At 35.6% G+C, this 15,970-nt stretch overlaps 1 protein-coding gene across 8 annotated transcripts in view; it reads right to left on the minus strand.

Annotated features, from left to right (window-relative positions):
• OPHN1 (oligophrenin 1) overlaps positions 1 to 15,970 on the minus strand; it is a 573,279-nt gene that overhangs the window by 160,874 nt on the left and 396,435 nt on the right. For all 8 annotated transcript variants that reach the window (XR_008290128.1, XM_053202415.1, XM_053202413.1 and 5 more), the window contains 3 exons: positions 7,340 to 7,424; positions 1,966 to 2,024; positions 679 to 784 (listed from right to left, as the gene is read on the minus strand). Coding sequence is in view for 7 of the 8 variants with exons in the window: in XM_053202415.1 (XP_053058390.1) it covers positions 679 to 784; positions 1,966 to 2,024; positions 7,340 to 7,424 (250 nt within the window). In the remaining variant the exon portion in view is untranslated. The remainder of the gene's footprint in view (positions 1 to 678; positions 785 to 1,965; positions 2,025 to 7,339; positions 7,425 to 15,970) is intronic.

Consider the following 15,970-nt stretch of genomic DNA (forward strand, 5'->3'; position numbering starts at 1 on the left):
TTGTTGACCCCTAGACAGAGTGCTTTCTGCTGCACCATACTGCTTCACAAGAGCTACTTGCTGTACTTTTACAAGGCACGTCAACTTACTTTTATTCCAATCATTAAGCTCTCTGGCCAAAAGGCACCACCACCCCATGCCACTTAAACCCACTATCTTGGAGCTCATCACCGGGCCTACTCTTTCAAATACTTGTCTTTCCTGCTTGCCATACTCAAGCAACGAGTTGACCACAATCCTAATAATAACTCCCATTTCTTGAGAATCTTCTATGTGCCATGCACTTTACCTGTGTTCATTCAAATCCACAGAACAGTCCTGCATGGTGGGCAGTACTATTCTCTTTTTAGAGATGACTAAACAGAGGGTAAGAGGTTTATCTAAGATCGTACAACTAAGTAAGTGGTATAGCTGGTATTTGAAACCAAGTTTATCTGACTGCAAAGTCTATGTTCAGTCCAATTTACCTCATGTTACCTCTTAACTGAGATGCATGATGAGCCTGAGAGGATATATACAAGGTTCAAGATAAAATCATCTTCATAGAGCACTCAGCCTTCCAGGATGAAACAGCTGGTGGCTGGAACTTAATGAGTTGATAAACAGTTCCTCTGAGGTACTACCCTATGGACCAGTCCTTTAATAGCAACTCCTCCTGAAAATCCAGAAGTTACTTACTTGACCAAGTGTCTTATAATAAGTTCCAGCATCTCTCGGTTCTTTTCAGGTAGCTTATATACCAAGGAATGAATAGCTCCCAGCCGGTAATCCAGGTTGTCAGACTCTGAGATAGAACAGAGAAAGACAGTTTTGCCTTTTGGGCAACTGTATCAAGTGAACTCTCTCTCTCTCTCTCAATCTCTCTCTCTCTCTCTCTCAATCTCTCTCTCTCTCACACACACACACACATGCACACAAAGACAATTAGAGACACAAAGAGACAAAAAGAGACACAGAGATAAATAGGCACTATGAAATAATGGTAAAGAGAGACCAAGAAAAAAGACTGAGATGGAGAGCAAAAGACTAAAAGACAAAGAGACCAAAAGGCAAAAAGAGAGATAAAAACAAAGAAATAGGCCTATAAAGTTGAAGTAGACGACAGAACAGAAAGATGAGAACATAAGACTATCTCTGAGGAAGTGTGAGTTCTAGGTACAGCAGGTTGTTCCCAAAGTTCTGCATGTAAACTTCCACTGGAAACCCTTGCCCACACATCTTATGGTGATGGGGATATGCTCTTTCTCCGGGTTCATGTGAAAATCACTGAGACATCTCAGAGTAAAGATCAAAGGTACCTTGCCTTCACAAAAATTCATTATTAGGACGAGTCCTATGAATCTTTTTCCTGCACACCACAGAGGGTACCAAGCAAGAGAAAGGTCATATAGAGATAGGGACAGATGCTCATACATACAGTGGCCTCAGCCAAAATTTTTAATACTTATTCAGCTGCCAAACATTTTAGGGTGATTCTTTATGTCTCATTTCCCATGCAATGTTTCACCTTAACCCTCAGGTTTATCATCTACAAAATGTGATGCTAGCACTAACAGATTAGGAGTATTAATTCACAGCACAATTGAAAAGCATTTGAAAAGGCAAAGTGATGAAAAAAAGCTAAAACAGCAACTGTAAGGGAACAATTTTGTTGTCTCCTAGTAACATAAGCCAATGCTCTTGTTCTGATAGAAGAGGCATAGTCAATAAAGCCCTCATACCTGTTACATTCCTCATATTAGCCAGTTTTGTCCAAACTACTCAATTTACATTGATTTATGAAAAATAATAGAACATTTGAGTTAGACAACAAGTAGGAAGACTCTCATTTAGCAGTGGACACAATCTGTGGATGTATTTTTGTTTTCTCCCCTCACTTTCCCTCAAGCAGTCTTCTAGGTTTATTGCTATGAACATTATTAAGAAGGCAAGACAACACAATTAACTAGTAACATAAATACTTACTGGCAGCAGAGACCAGCTCTTTGTGAAGTCTGTAGGTCATGACAGGTTCAGAAAGATTCCTGAAATAAAGGAACACTGTAAGTTCCTTTGGGGAGGGAATAGCCAGGCCTTGGATTCTCAGTTTTGTGGGCAGCAAGGCTTAAGTTTCTGAGCCCCATAGCTTAGTGTGACCATATACATTTCTCTCTTCACCTGAAACTTTGTCAGAGGAATCCTAGTTACTAGTAATTCAATGAAAAACCTGCAAAAGTATAGGCAAATTAGTCTAGTAAGGACTCCAATTAGTTCTCAAAAGTGAAAGGAGTTTCAAACCAGTTCTGAAAAATTCCAAAGTAGACCCACTCTGAATTCTGCTATAAAGTTCTTGCAGTTGGATAGTTCTTTAGTTTTCAAAGTGCTTCATATCTGTCCTACCATCTGATCCTTCCCATGATCCTGTGAGATGGAGCAGTTATTCCAGTCCCAGTTTAATGGAGGAGAAAATTGAGGCCCAATAGATTTCTTTATTTGGTAAAAAAAAAAAAATGACTGAGCACCTATGGGTACCTAGCATTGTGCCAGATGTTGGGGATCCAGCGATGAGTAAGAGAGACCCCAAACCTCCAAGGAGCTAATAGTCTAGTTGAGAAGAGTGTCATATACAAAACTTTCAATGTAAAATGACCAGTGTGATGATAAAATAAAGGTAGGTGGTGGGTGGCTCAGAAGAAGTAATTCACTTATAATAATAATAGTAAAGTCTTCATTGTTGTAAGCGATGTGCATATATTTACTAATTTAATCCTCATACCAACTCTGTAAGGTGCATATTGTTATTATCTCCATTTCATACATGAGGAAACTGAGGTTCAGAGAAGTTTAATTTATCCAAGACTACACATGCCTAGTAAATGGCAAAACTAGTCAGTCTGTCCTGAGTCTATGCTCTTAATCACTGTTATACTTCCACTGTGATTCTTGTAGTAATCCAGTTGAGAGTTAATAAAGGCCTAAACAAAATTAGTGGCATCAGGGATAGAAAGAAATGATGAGAATTATTTAAAAGACATTAAAGACAGAACTTCTTCAATCATTGGGTATACTGGTGAGGGAGAAAGTCATCTGGTTTGGAAGACTGGATAGAATAGAAATTTATTCAGAAGGAGGTGGAGATCTAAGCTAGAGGGACTTTTAGGATAGCCAAAGGGAGATGTCTATTAGGCAGATGGAAGGAGTTCCTTCTAATTTTGAGAAGTGGAAATCACAAACCTAGGTGAGTGACTAAAACCATGAGAACAGATACCACTGCTCAAGGAGAGATGACCAAGTCACAGCCAATAGCTACATGAGGACTTTAATTTATTATTTGTCCAGAATAGTGTATAAAAAAGAAATGGAATTGAACCAGTCATCAGAATATAAAAAATTTGAGATATTTCACATAAAATCCATTATTTTCTAACACTACTGAAAAACTGAACGAGTTGGCTATATTGGGCCTATATGGTTATTTGTGGAAGTAAATAATATTGCTTATTATACACAAACAAAGGTATCACTATGCAAATACAGGTTCAATATGTAATGTGTTTAATATGAAAGGAGTCTGCTTCATTCATCTTCACATCCTGGCCCCTGTGGATATTTGAATTTTCCCTCCCTCCAGTATAGCAAAAAGAGGGGAGAGTCCTGGAATATATCAGGTAGAAAGTCCATAAAGGGAACTGCTAAAATGGTTGAAAAGGTGTGAGGAAAGCCAAAAGCAAGAGATACAGCAGAATCCAAAAGAAGATAATGTTTCAAGGAGGGCTTGGTAACACCTTCAAATGCTACAAAGAAACCAAGTAAGGTAAAGACTGACAATTGTCCATTGTGTTTAGCATTGAAGGAGTCACTAGTGACCTTGGCAAGAGCAGCTTCAGTGGAGCAGAGTTGGTGGGAGGGAGACTGCAATGGGTTAAAGGGTAAACTAGGAGGTTAAGAAGTAGAGACACTGAGTGTATATTACATTATATACTGAAGCTTGAATAGGAAGACATGAAGTATCTCTCTTATTAGGCAATCTCATCCAAGATCCTGCCTCCAATTGTCATCTATATTGTCAATGATTCACAATTTTTAGCTCAAGCTCAGAACTCTTCTCTGAGTTTATTCCCATATATGCAATGCCTTGCTTAATACCTTGTTCTGATTTTTTCAAAGACACCCAAATTTGAAATATCTAAAACCCAACTTGCCATCTCCCTTACATTTAGTCTTTTTCTTGTGTTTCTCAAATCACTGAATGTATGACCACCATTTGGTTGTATGGGTCAGAAACATGGAAATCATTCTTTTATCTCCCTCTCCCCCATTCTCATATCTAAATTTCCTCCCCAAATTTCTTTATTATGCTTATTTCTACAAATTGATATTCCTATTCCCTACTTCAAGAAGAAGCATCATCTTTTTCATGGACCACAGCAATAGCCTGCTAATTGGTTTCTACCTCAACATATTTTGATTCCCTATAATCTGATCTCTATATATTTTTTTTTCAAAATTTAAACCTCATCATGTAACTTGTTTAAAATCTCTCAATTTATTCCCATTCTGTTTAAAATAAATCCATACTCCAATTCTTAAAATGTCCCATACAGCCTTGCAATGTCTGGCTCCTACACATCTCTCCCTCCCTCTCTACACTCAGTACTCCACCTATACTAGTACATGTAGTTTCTTGAAGGGGTCATCCCCTCTTTTGCTTCAAGGCCTTTGCACATGCAGTTCTCTTTGTCTGCAACTGCCTCCTCCCAGTTGACTCCAAATTATAATTTAAACCTCAGTTCAAACGGACAACCAGAATATAACAGGTCTTCCTGTTGTAAGTCTTCATACCACTTTGTGCCTTCCCTTCAGAGTACTTATTATAGTTTGTTATATTTGTATGATTGCCTGTTTTTTTTTCTGCCCCTCACTGGATTATAACCTTTTTAAATTCAGAGATCACATCCATTCACAATTGTATGCCTCCTGCTTAGCACCATGCTAGACATAGACTAGCTATACAGGAAATTTTTACTGATCCAGTAAATGGTAAAATGAATAAATGAAAAAAGACACAAAGTCAAAGAGATGTGCTTTATGGTACCATATTTATATGCTGAGAAGAAACAGCAAGTCGAAAAAGAGACATTAAAAATATAAGAGAGAGAGGATAGTTTTTGGAGTACTTTTCTGAAAATGTTAGAGATAAGGGTTGAGTTAGGTACCTATAACACAGATGGAAGAGGCCCTCTTGGAAAATATTAATGTATTTGAGAAACTTAATGGGTGTTGATTGGCTTGTGCATATTAAAGGCCCATACATAAGTCTTAAGGAAAAATCTCTTACTAGGGGTATTGCTCATTCAGGCTTTAAGGCCTGACCCTCTGATCTTTCTTTTTGTTTTTTGTTTTGTTTTGTTTTGTTTTGTTTTGTTTTGTTTTGTTTTTTGTTTTTATATGAAATTTATTGTCAAATTGGTTTCCATACAACACCCAGTGCTCATCCCAAAAGGTGCCCTCCTCAATACCCATCACCCACCCTCTCCTCCCTCCCACCTCCCATCAACCCTCAGTTTGTTCTCAGTTTTTAACAGTCTCTTATGCTTTGGCTCTCTCCCACTCTAACCTCTTTTTTTTTTTTCCTTCCCCTCCCCCATGGGTTCCTGTTAAATTTCTCAGGATCCACATAAGAGTGAAACCATACGGTATCTGTCTTTCTCTGTATGGCTTATTTCACTTAGCATCACACTCTCCAGTTCCATCCACGTTGCTACAAAAGGCCATATTTCATTTTTTCTCATTGCCACGTAGTATTCCATTGTGTATATAAACCACAATTTCTTTATCCATTCATCAGTTATGACCCAGCAATAGCACTGCTAGGAATTTATCCAAGGGATACAGAAGTACTGATGCATAGGGGCACTTGTACCCCAATGTTCATAGCAGCACTCTCAACAATAGCCAAATTATGGAAAGACCCTCCGATCTTTCAAAAGGGCCACACTGGTTATTATGGGATGAGCTGGGAAACATATAATGTGTGGATGTATTTAACCTATATAAATCTTTGAAAAAACTTGACTCCTTTGAAGAAGGCTAAAGACAGAATCATTTACTCTCACTATTATCATCATCAGTATTCTAAAAACATACATAGTAGATTGCTCTCTATCGTCACTAAAATTACCCAAGTAACTCCAAGGAGGCCATAACCCCTGGGGGTAGGAAATAGAGGAAAAAGATGCTCCAATATAAGTGGCCTACAAGTCATAGATACTTAGGTTCAAGTAATATGAGCTGTGAGCATGGATAGTACTAAATGGGGAAGGGGATGCCTTTCAATTTTCTCATCTATAAAATAGTATGGTACTACCTACCTTATAAGATTATGTAAAAAAATGACATTGCCCATGTAAGCAACTAGAACACTGCTTAGCACTGAATAAACCTTCGGACAACAGTACCTTTCTTCTTTTGCAGATGCAGGAGAAATACTCCTGGAAAAAGTATCCATGTTTATATAAAGTTCTAAGATTATACTACAGCAGGAAGTCATTTAACAGCAATATCTGAGACCCAATTTATTTTGGATTAGTGATATTCAAGTATCTATCTTAATATCTGAAGAGTACAATAATTGAAAAAAAAGACATTTATTTAATAAGGTATGGTAAATAATATTGCACATAAAGAATAGTAAGAAATGAATGAGTTTAAATGTATATGTCCCAAATACTTTTACATAATATAAATTTATGCCAATTAACTAAATGATATATTCATTACCATCGCACATCCCCATATTTTGCTGATAAGGTAAATTTTGTTTTCCTACTTCTGTCAATTCATTCAGTTTTAACATTTTTATGGTTGTACTTTCTTTTTTTTTTATTTCTATTACATGGATTAAAGCATGGAATATGGCATATAAACATACAAACACATGTATTGTTTGTGTAAATGCAATTTAACGTTTCAAAATAGTTATTATTCACCAAACATGTTAACAACCTTGAATTGTCATAAATCCTGATATTACTAGTGAGCACATTGTGACAGCATTACATCTATGCACAATGGGCAAACTTCCATTATTTTAAGGGTATGAGTTTTAAAATAATCATTTCCCTAAGAAAAAGCAATTTTTCAATAACAATCCTATTATTTTGATCCTTCACTTGCGTAAATTCCCAGATTAAATGTTTTCTAATGCACATTCTTTGTTTTGACAGAAATCCTTTTCACTCTTTTTTTCTTTAGCATTCCTATCCAACCTCCAGAAACTATGACCACATAAGCTCCAATATCCACCCAGACAAATTTCATCAAGTGTGAAAAACAAAGTTCCAAATCATATCAGGCATACCTGAGGTAGAATTTCAAGGAGCTGGTAATTGTCTTAATGTCCCAGTCACTATAATGAAAATCAACATCTCCTGGACATTTAGGATCTATTTGAGAAAAAAAAATATGAAAAAAGTTAATGTTCCAAAAGTTCTTACTTTTTACCCCTTTAAAAGAAAAATAAAGTTCATTAATTAAAACATGATTATGTTACCCAGTTTTCAAGAGATGAAAACTTTGTACAACAAACGTCTTTGATGCCTCAAAAATTTCCTTGCATTCCAGTCAGTCATGTAAGAAGCTTGGAAGTCATCTCTTCTACCCACACAACAAGAAAAAAGGTGTAATAAACCAAAAATCAACTCCTCTTAGATCTATCAGAGAACTGAGGTCATTGAACTACTGTCCCCAAACTGAAGAAATAGACAGGCATATACAGAAAATCAAAACTTATTAGAGCAGGAGCCCAGGAGCAGAAAATTCCTTGGGAACCAGTACAAGTTTAGGAAAACCTAATCTGCAATTGATGAATTGCTAGAGGTTCAGTATGGACAGGTTTGAGAGTTAAAAATTCTCAGGGGGCCTGCTCCTATGGGGACTCCCACACTTTTGTGAATTTTACTTCCAGGAGCCCTATCAAGTTCTCATGGTGAAGATGTGAGAAAAATTTACTCATGTTTCTGTGCTTCTGAGAGGGCAAAAGAGGAAAAGTAGCTCTTTAAAAAATATGCACAACACATTTCATTCTTCTTAGTGAAGCCTACCATTAAGAGAAACTATTTTACCAGATCCTAATGTGATGGGATTTTACTAGAACTTAACTGAACTAGGAAAATGAAAATACCCAACTCCATACCTGGACTGCCTTCCTGTCTAAGGGGAAAAACCGAAATCATACTGAGAAGTACTTGTGAAGGTCACTGGCCAGCGGCAGAGACTCACTAAAAGACATAATGATAGGATTATAGAATGTTACCCATCCCCCCACAAATTACCACAACATCAATAGTCCTCCTGAATAGTAACAGCGGAATGCAACTAAAAGAACGGTGCTTCTTAGATAATATTTAAGAAGTCTCTAGGGAAAACCGAAGACAACAGAGGAAATAAAAACAAGGTAATCAGAGATAACTGTAGCCTCTGACACATATGGTTACAGCAAACATAAACACAGGCTAAATTCTAGCAGCTAAACAAAACCTCACAGGATATGCTTATTCACTTCAGTTCTTTTTATCATTACATCGTGTAAAGCTTACAACAAAAATTGTAAGACATACTAAAGACAAAAGACCAAAAAAAAAAAAAAAAAAAAAACAAACAAACCAAAAACACAGTTTGAAGAGACATAGCATACCAAGTATCAGAACCAGGCTCAGATATGGCAGAGATGTTGGAATTATCAGACTGGGAATATTAAACAAGTATGATTAATATGCTATGGACTGTAACGGATAAATGGACAACATAAAAAAGGAGATAAATTAGGTAAGCAGAGAGATAGAAGCTTTAAGAACCAAAAGGAAATTCTAGAAATCAAAAACACCATAACATAAATGAAGAATTCCCTTAATAAGCTCATCTATGAACTGGACACAGTTGAGGAAATAATCAGTGAGTCTGAAGAAATGTCAATAGAAATTTTGAAAAGAAAAGAGGAAAAAGAAAGAAAAAGACAGAATATCCAAGAACTGTAACATAATAACAAAAGGTGTAACATACATGTAAGGGGAATATCAGAAGAAAAAAAAAAGGAATAGCAGAAATATCTGAAATAATAATGATTGAGAATTTCCCCAAACCAATGATAAACATGACAGCACAGATCCAGTAAGCTCAGAAAACACCAAGCAGGTTATACACCAAAACAATCCACACTTAGGTATAACATATTCAACTAAACAAAATCAAAGACAAACATCTTGATAGAAGTCAGAAGGAAAACAAAACCAAAAACAAAAACGATCTTGCCAAAGTTGGAGAAGGATAAGAATTACATCATACTCATCTTTCAGAAACCACGCAAACAAGAAGAGAATGGAGTGAAATATTTAAAGTATTCAAAGTAAAGAAGACCAGCCTGAATTCTGTACGCAGTAAAATTATCTTTTAAAAGTGAAGGAGAAATAAAGACTAAGATACAGAAATATGGAGGAACTCTGTCAACGGTAGACCTGTCTTGCAAAAGATATTAAAAGAAGTTCTTCACAAGAAAGTTGAGGTCAAAAACTCAGATCTATATGAAGAAAGAAAGAGCATTAGAGGAGGAATTAATGATGGTAAATAAAACTTTGTATTTGACTTAATCTTTCTTGGCCTAACAGGTAAAGTTCAAAATAATATAAACAATGTATCCAGTAATTATAGCTTATGAAAAAGTGAAATGAATGATAATAATATTAATGAGGATTAGAGACAGTAATTAAGAATATTACTTTGTCATAAGGTACTGGCACTACTTGTGTAGTAGCATAGTGTTATTTGAGAGAGGATCTGAATAACATGAATGTATATTAAAAATATAAGGGCAACCACTAAAAAAAAGTTTTTAAAAGAATATAATTGATATGCTAACAGAAGAGAAATCATACAAAGTACTCAGTTAAACCCAGAGAAGGAAGAAAAAGAGTGGGAGACAAAAAAGAAGCAAATAAGAAAGACAATGAATAGAAAACTGTAACAAATATGGTAGATACTAATCCAGCTATATCAATAATAACTTTAAATATAAGTGGTACAAATATGTTAATTACAAGATATAGACAGTCAAGAGTGTATTAAAAAACAAGACTCAATTGTATATTGTCTACAAGAAACCAACTTTAAATATAAAGACACATATAGATTAAAAATTAATGGATAGAAACAGGTATGTCATACTAACAATAATCAAAAGAAAGCTGGAGTAGCTGTATTCATTTCAAACAATGCAGACTTTAGATCAAGAAAAATTATAAGGTATAAAGAGGGGCATAGCATAAAAAGGAGTGATTCTCAAGGAAGACTGAACATTTCTTAACAGGTATGCATCCAACAACAAAGTATCCAAATATGTGAGGCAAAAACTGATAAAACTGCAAGAAAATTAATCTACTATTATCGCTAAAGACTTCAACACACTTCCTTCAGACAGACGCAATAGGCAGAAAGTTGGAAAGTATACAATTGAACTAAATAAGACCACTGATCATTTGGAACTAATAGACATTTGTAGACTACTTCATCTAACAATAGGAGGATAAACATTCTTCTCAAGTCCATATAGAACATTCACCAAGACAGACCACAGTCAGGGCAAAAAAACATACCTGAACATATTTAGAACAGAAATCACATAAAATATGCTCTCAGAAAATGAAATTAAACTAGAAATCAATAACAGTAAGATACCTGAAAAATCCCCAAATACATGGAGATTAAACAACACACTTCAAGTTATTTAGGTGAGTCAAAAAATAAATCTCAAGAGACATTTTAAAATATTTCAAGTGAAAGGAAAATAAAAATACAAGTTATAAAAATTTGTGGGGTGTAGCAAAAGCAATGCTTTAAAGGAAATACATAGCACTGAATGCATATATTTAAAAAAAGAGGGATGAGCTAAAATAAAATGAATCATCTCAACTTCCACCTTATGAAACTACAAAAAGAAAAGCAACCCCAAAGGAAGCAGAAAGAAAGAAATAATAAAAGTTAGAGTAAAAATCCATGAAATTGAAATAGGAAATCAATAGAGAAAATCAATAAAACCAAAAGATGGCTCTTTGAAAAAATCCAAAATAAAGATAAACGTCTAGCCAGTTTAATTAAGAAAAAAAGAGAAGACATAAATAACTAATATCAGAAGAGAGATAATCAACTACTGATCCTGTGGACATTGAAAGAAAAAATAGAGAAATATTATGAATAGTTCTATGCCTATAAATTTGATAATCTTGATGAAATGGACCAGTTCCTACAAAGATGAAATTTACCAAAATACAAACATAAGGATATAGACAATCTGAATAGATTGGTAGCTATTAAAAAAAAAAAAACTGAGTCAGAAATGAATTACATGCTAAAACAGAAACCACCGGGTCCAGAGGGATTCCCTGGTAAATCTGACAAAACATTTAATGAAAAAAAAAAACCATATCATTCCTATATAATGTTTTCCAGAAAATAGAAGCAAAGGGAATATTTCCTAAATCATTCTTTGAGACCAGCATTACTTGAATGACACAAAAGTCATTGTGATGAAGGAAAACAACAAATGAAATATCTCTCATGAAAATGCAAAATCCTGAATTAAATATTAACAAATAGAATACAACATAGTATAAAACCCATGAACAAGTGGGATTAATTGCAGGTATGTAACGCTGATTCAATTTTCAAAAATCAATTACTGTAATTCATCACATCCATAGGTTAGTTCTTCTTTAGAGTAAGCATGTGATTGTATTAATAGATGCAGAAAAAGCATTTGAAAAATGCAATACTCATTCACAATAAAAAACCATCAGGAAACTAGTGATAGAAATGAACTCAATTTGATAAAGAGCATCTACAAAAAACAGGAAGCTAACATAACAGGAAGCTTAACACTGTTAAGTAACAGTGAAAGATAGAATGCTTTTCTCCAAAGATCAGGAACAAAGCAAAGATGTCCTCTCTCACCACTCCTATTAAACATCAAACTGGAAATCTTAGTTAATAAAATAAGAAAAGGGAGTATAAGGTATACAGTTTGGGAAGGAAAAATGAAAATTGCCTTTGTTACAGATATAATGACTGTCTATGCAGAACATCCCAAACAGTCAACAAGAACAACAAAAATCCAGGGAGAAGAGAAGATGGAGAAGAAGCATGGAAACCCTTACCTTGTCTCATACCTGAAACAGCTAAATCAGCACCAAACCATTTTTGCACACCTTGGAAACTGATCTGAATATTAAACACAAAAATCTGCAAAACTTGAACCACAGAACTTGGCAGGTACAGAGTGTGGAGAGGAGAGTTGAACTAGGGGAGAGAAAAGCCTTGGAGTGTAGGGAACTGTTTTTGCAGAGAGACAACAGAGAAAGGGGGAGAGTGAAGCACATAAGGAGAATGCAGGAAAAACACTCCCCTGAAAGCAGCTGAAGAGAAAGAGAGAGAAAGAGTGAAAACACAGGGGATGAAAACAAGAAATCTGTTCCCCAAAACCACTGACAGGAAGAAAGGAGAAGGTTTCAATACCACCAGGATTCTATAAACAGTGGAGGTCAGAGTCTGAAGTTCTGGAGCTCAGTGCCTGGCAGTACCCTAGTGAGGAAATAGGGCAAATCTTCAGGAACAGGCAGAGAGGTCTGAGAGGTCCGTGTGCCACATGGGGAGAACTGTTTCCCCTGCTTAGAGAACACTTTGGTAGAAACCATACAGCTTTGCCACACGTAAAGGTCCCAGGAGACCCCGAGAGCATCCATGTTTGCTGGTACTGGGACATAGATGCCAGGATACTGTGAAACCTGGCACAACCTGTGTGTTGTGATTCACCACATTCTCTGAATCTCTGCCACTGCGTGATTGCATGAACATTCTCTGGGGTAAGCCAGCATCACTGGCCATTGCTCAGTGAGACCCTCTGCCAGAGAGTCAGTGTGGGTTCAAGCCGCAGGGGTCTCTGAAGCGTGGGGTTTGAAACACAGCCCCATCTAAGATAAAACTCTGGAGGGAGGTGCCACCTTGCAGGTGGATGGCTTGGACATGGACAGGGTAGAGACAGGGAGTGGACAGAGACCTGATACAAAGGAGGGATGGTAAATCATGGCTCAGTGAGAGCGTAAAGTCCCTGGGCCAGAGACTAGGGAATTGGGTGAAGACGTTTCCACCTTTCTCGAGCATGAGCATGCTCATGCATGCTCACTCATACGTGCACCACACTGATCCACCCCAGTAAGATATGCAGTGTCACCTAGTGGAGAACAGAGCCATTACACCAACCTCCACCCAACTGCACCCTCCAAGCACAATACCTTAGAAGACCAACATAAGTCCCTCCATCTGCTTAGGGTATGAACATGGACTATAGAGTGCTTGATAGTGTCAGTTCTAGGGGAAAGTGGATGTAACTTCATTCAAGTTTCATTCTGTTTACTGGCTCATTTTTTAGTATTTTGCTTCTGTTTTTGTTTAAGTTGTGTTTTTTTTTCTTCCTTTATCTTGGATACAGAAAGAGAAAAAATTATTTTTTATTTTCTTTTTCTTAATTTTTAAAATTATCTTTTACTTTATTATATTTTTATTCTATTCATTTTATTTCATTTTATTCTCTTTTATCATATTTTTTTAAATTTTTAAATTTTTATTACCTTTTTTTCCTTTCTTTCCATTTTTTCTCTATTCTATCAAGCTTATTACAACAAGCAGAACAAAATACACCAATGATCTAGCTTCTTTTATTCGATTTTGTGGTTGGTTTTTAATTTTTTAATTTTAATTTTATTAATTTTTTTCTTCCTCCAAAATGACAAAATGATGGAATTTACCCCAAAAAAGAACAGGAAGAAATGACAGCCAGGGTCTTAATCAACACAGATATAGGCAAGATGTTTGAACTACAATTTACAACCATGATAATAAGAATACTAGCTGGGGTTGAAAAAAAGCCCTTTCTGTAAGGAAAAAAAGTAAGAACTCAAATAAATATAATCATGAATGAAAGAGGAGACATCACAATGAACACCACAGAAACACAAACAATAATAAGAGAATATTATGAGCAATTATATGCCAACAAATTTGGGAATCTGGAAGAAATGGACAAATTACTAGAAACATATAAACTACCAAAACTGAAACTAGAAATAGAAATTTTGAACAGACTCATAACCAGTAAATAAATTGAATTAGTAATCAAAAATATCCCAACAAACAAGAGTTCACGTCCAGATGGCTTTCCAGAGGAATTCTACAAAACATTTAAAGAAGAGTTAACACCTATTCTTTTGAATATGTTCCAAAAAAATAAAAATGGAAGTAAAACTTCCAAACTGATTCTATGCGACCAGCATTACCTTGATTCCAATAACAAAGATATCACTAAAAAGGAGAACTAGAGACCAATTTCCTGTTGAACATGCAAAAATTCTCAACAAGATATGAGCAAACTGGATCCAACAATACATTAAAATAATTATTCACCAGGATCAAGTGGGATTTATTCTTTGGACACAAGGCTGGTTCAATATCTGAAAATCAATCAATGTGATACATCACCTTAACAAAAGATAGGATAACAACCATATGATCCTCTCAATAGATGCAGAGAAAGGATCTGACAAAATACAGCATCCTTTCTTGATAAATACCCTCAAGAAAGTAGGGATAGAAGGATCATACCTCAACATCCTAAAGGTCATATACGAAAGACCTACTGCTAATATCATTGTCAATGCGAAAAAAAACAGAGAGGTTTCCTCTCAATGTCAGGAACACGACTAGGATGTCCACTCTGACCACTCTTATTCAGCATAATGTTGGAAGTCTCAGCCTCAGGAATTAGACAATACAAAGAAATAAAATGCATCAAAATTGGCAAGGAGGAAGTGAAACTTTCACTCTTCATAGATGACAAGATACTCTTATGTGGAAAACCCAAAAGACTCCACCAAAAACTGCTATAACTGATACATGGATTCAGCAAAGTCACGGGATATAAAATCAATGTACAGAAATCGGTTGAATTCCTATACACCAACAGTGAAGCGACAGAAAGAGAAATCAAGGAAGCGATCCCATTTACAATTGCACCGAAAAACATAAAATGCCTAGGAATAAACTTAACCAAAGAGGTGAAAAATCTATACACTGAAAACTATAGAAGGTTTATGAAAGAAATTAAAGAAGACACAAAAAAAATGTAAAAACATACCATGCTCATGAATTGGAAGAATATTGTTAAAATGTTGGTATTACCCAAAGCAATCTACACACTCAATGCAATCCTATCAAAATAATACCAGCATTCTTCACAGAGCTAGAACAAATAATGCTAAAATTTGTATGGAACCAGAAAAGACCCCGAATAGCCAAAGCAATCCTGGAAAAAAAAAAAAAAAACAAAGCTGGAGGTATCACATTTATGGACCTCAAGCTCTATTACAAAGCTGTAATCATCAAGACACTATGGTACTGGCACAAAAACAGACACACAGATCAATGGAACAGAATAGAGGACCCAGAAATAGACCCACAAATGTATATCCAACTAATTTTGATAAAGCAGGAAAGAATATTCAATGGAAAAAAGGCAAGTGTCTTCAGCAAATGGTGCTGGAAAACTTGGATAATGACATGCAGAAGAATGAATCTGGACCACTTTCTTAAACCATACACAAAAATAAACTCAAAATGGATGAAAGACCAAAGTGGAAGACAAGAAGCCATCAAAATCCAAGAGGAGAAAACAGGCAACAACATCTTTGACATCAGCCACAGCAATTTCTTACTTGACATGTCTCTAAGGCAAGGTCAATAAAAGCAAAAAATGAACTATTGGGACCTCTTCAAGATAAAAACTTCTGCACAGCAAAGCAAACAATCAGCAAAACTAAAAGGCAACCAATGGAATGGGAGAAGACAAATGACATATGACAAATGACATATCACAAAAAGTGTTAGTACCCAA

The sequence above is a fragment of the Acinonyx jubatus genome, chromosome X (genome assembly GCF_027475565.1).
Source record: "Acinonyx jubatus isolate Ajub_Pintada_27869175 chromosome X, VMU_Ajub_asm_v1.0, whole genome shotgun sequence".
NCBI lineage: Eukaryota > Metazoa > Chordata > Mammalia > Carnivora > Felidae > Acinonyx > Acinonyx jubatus.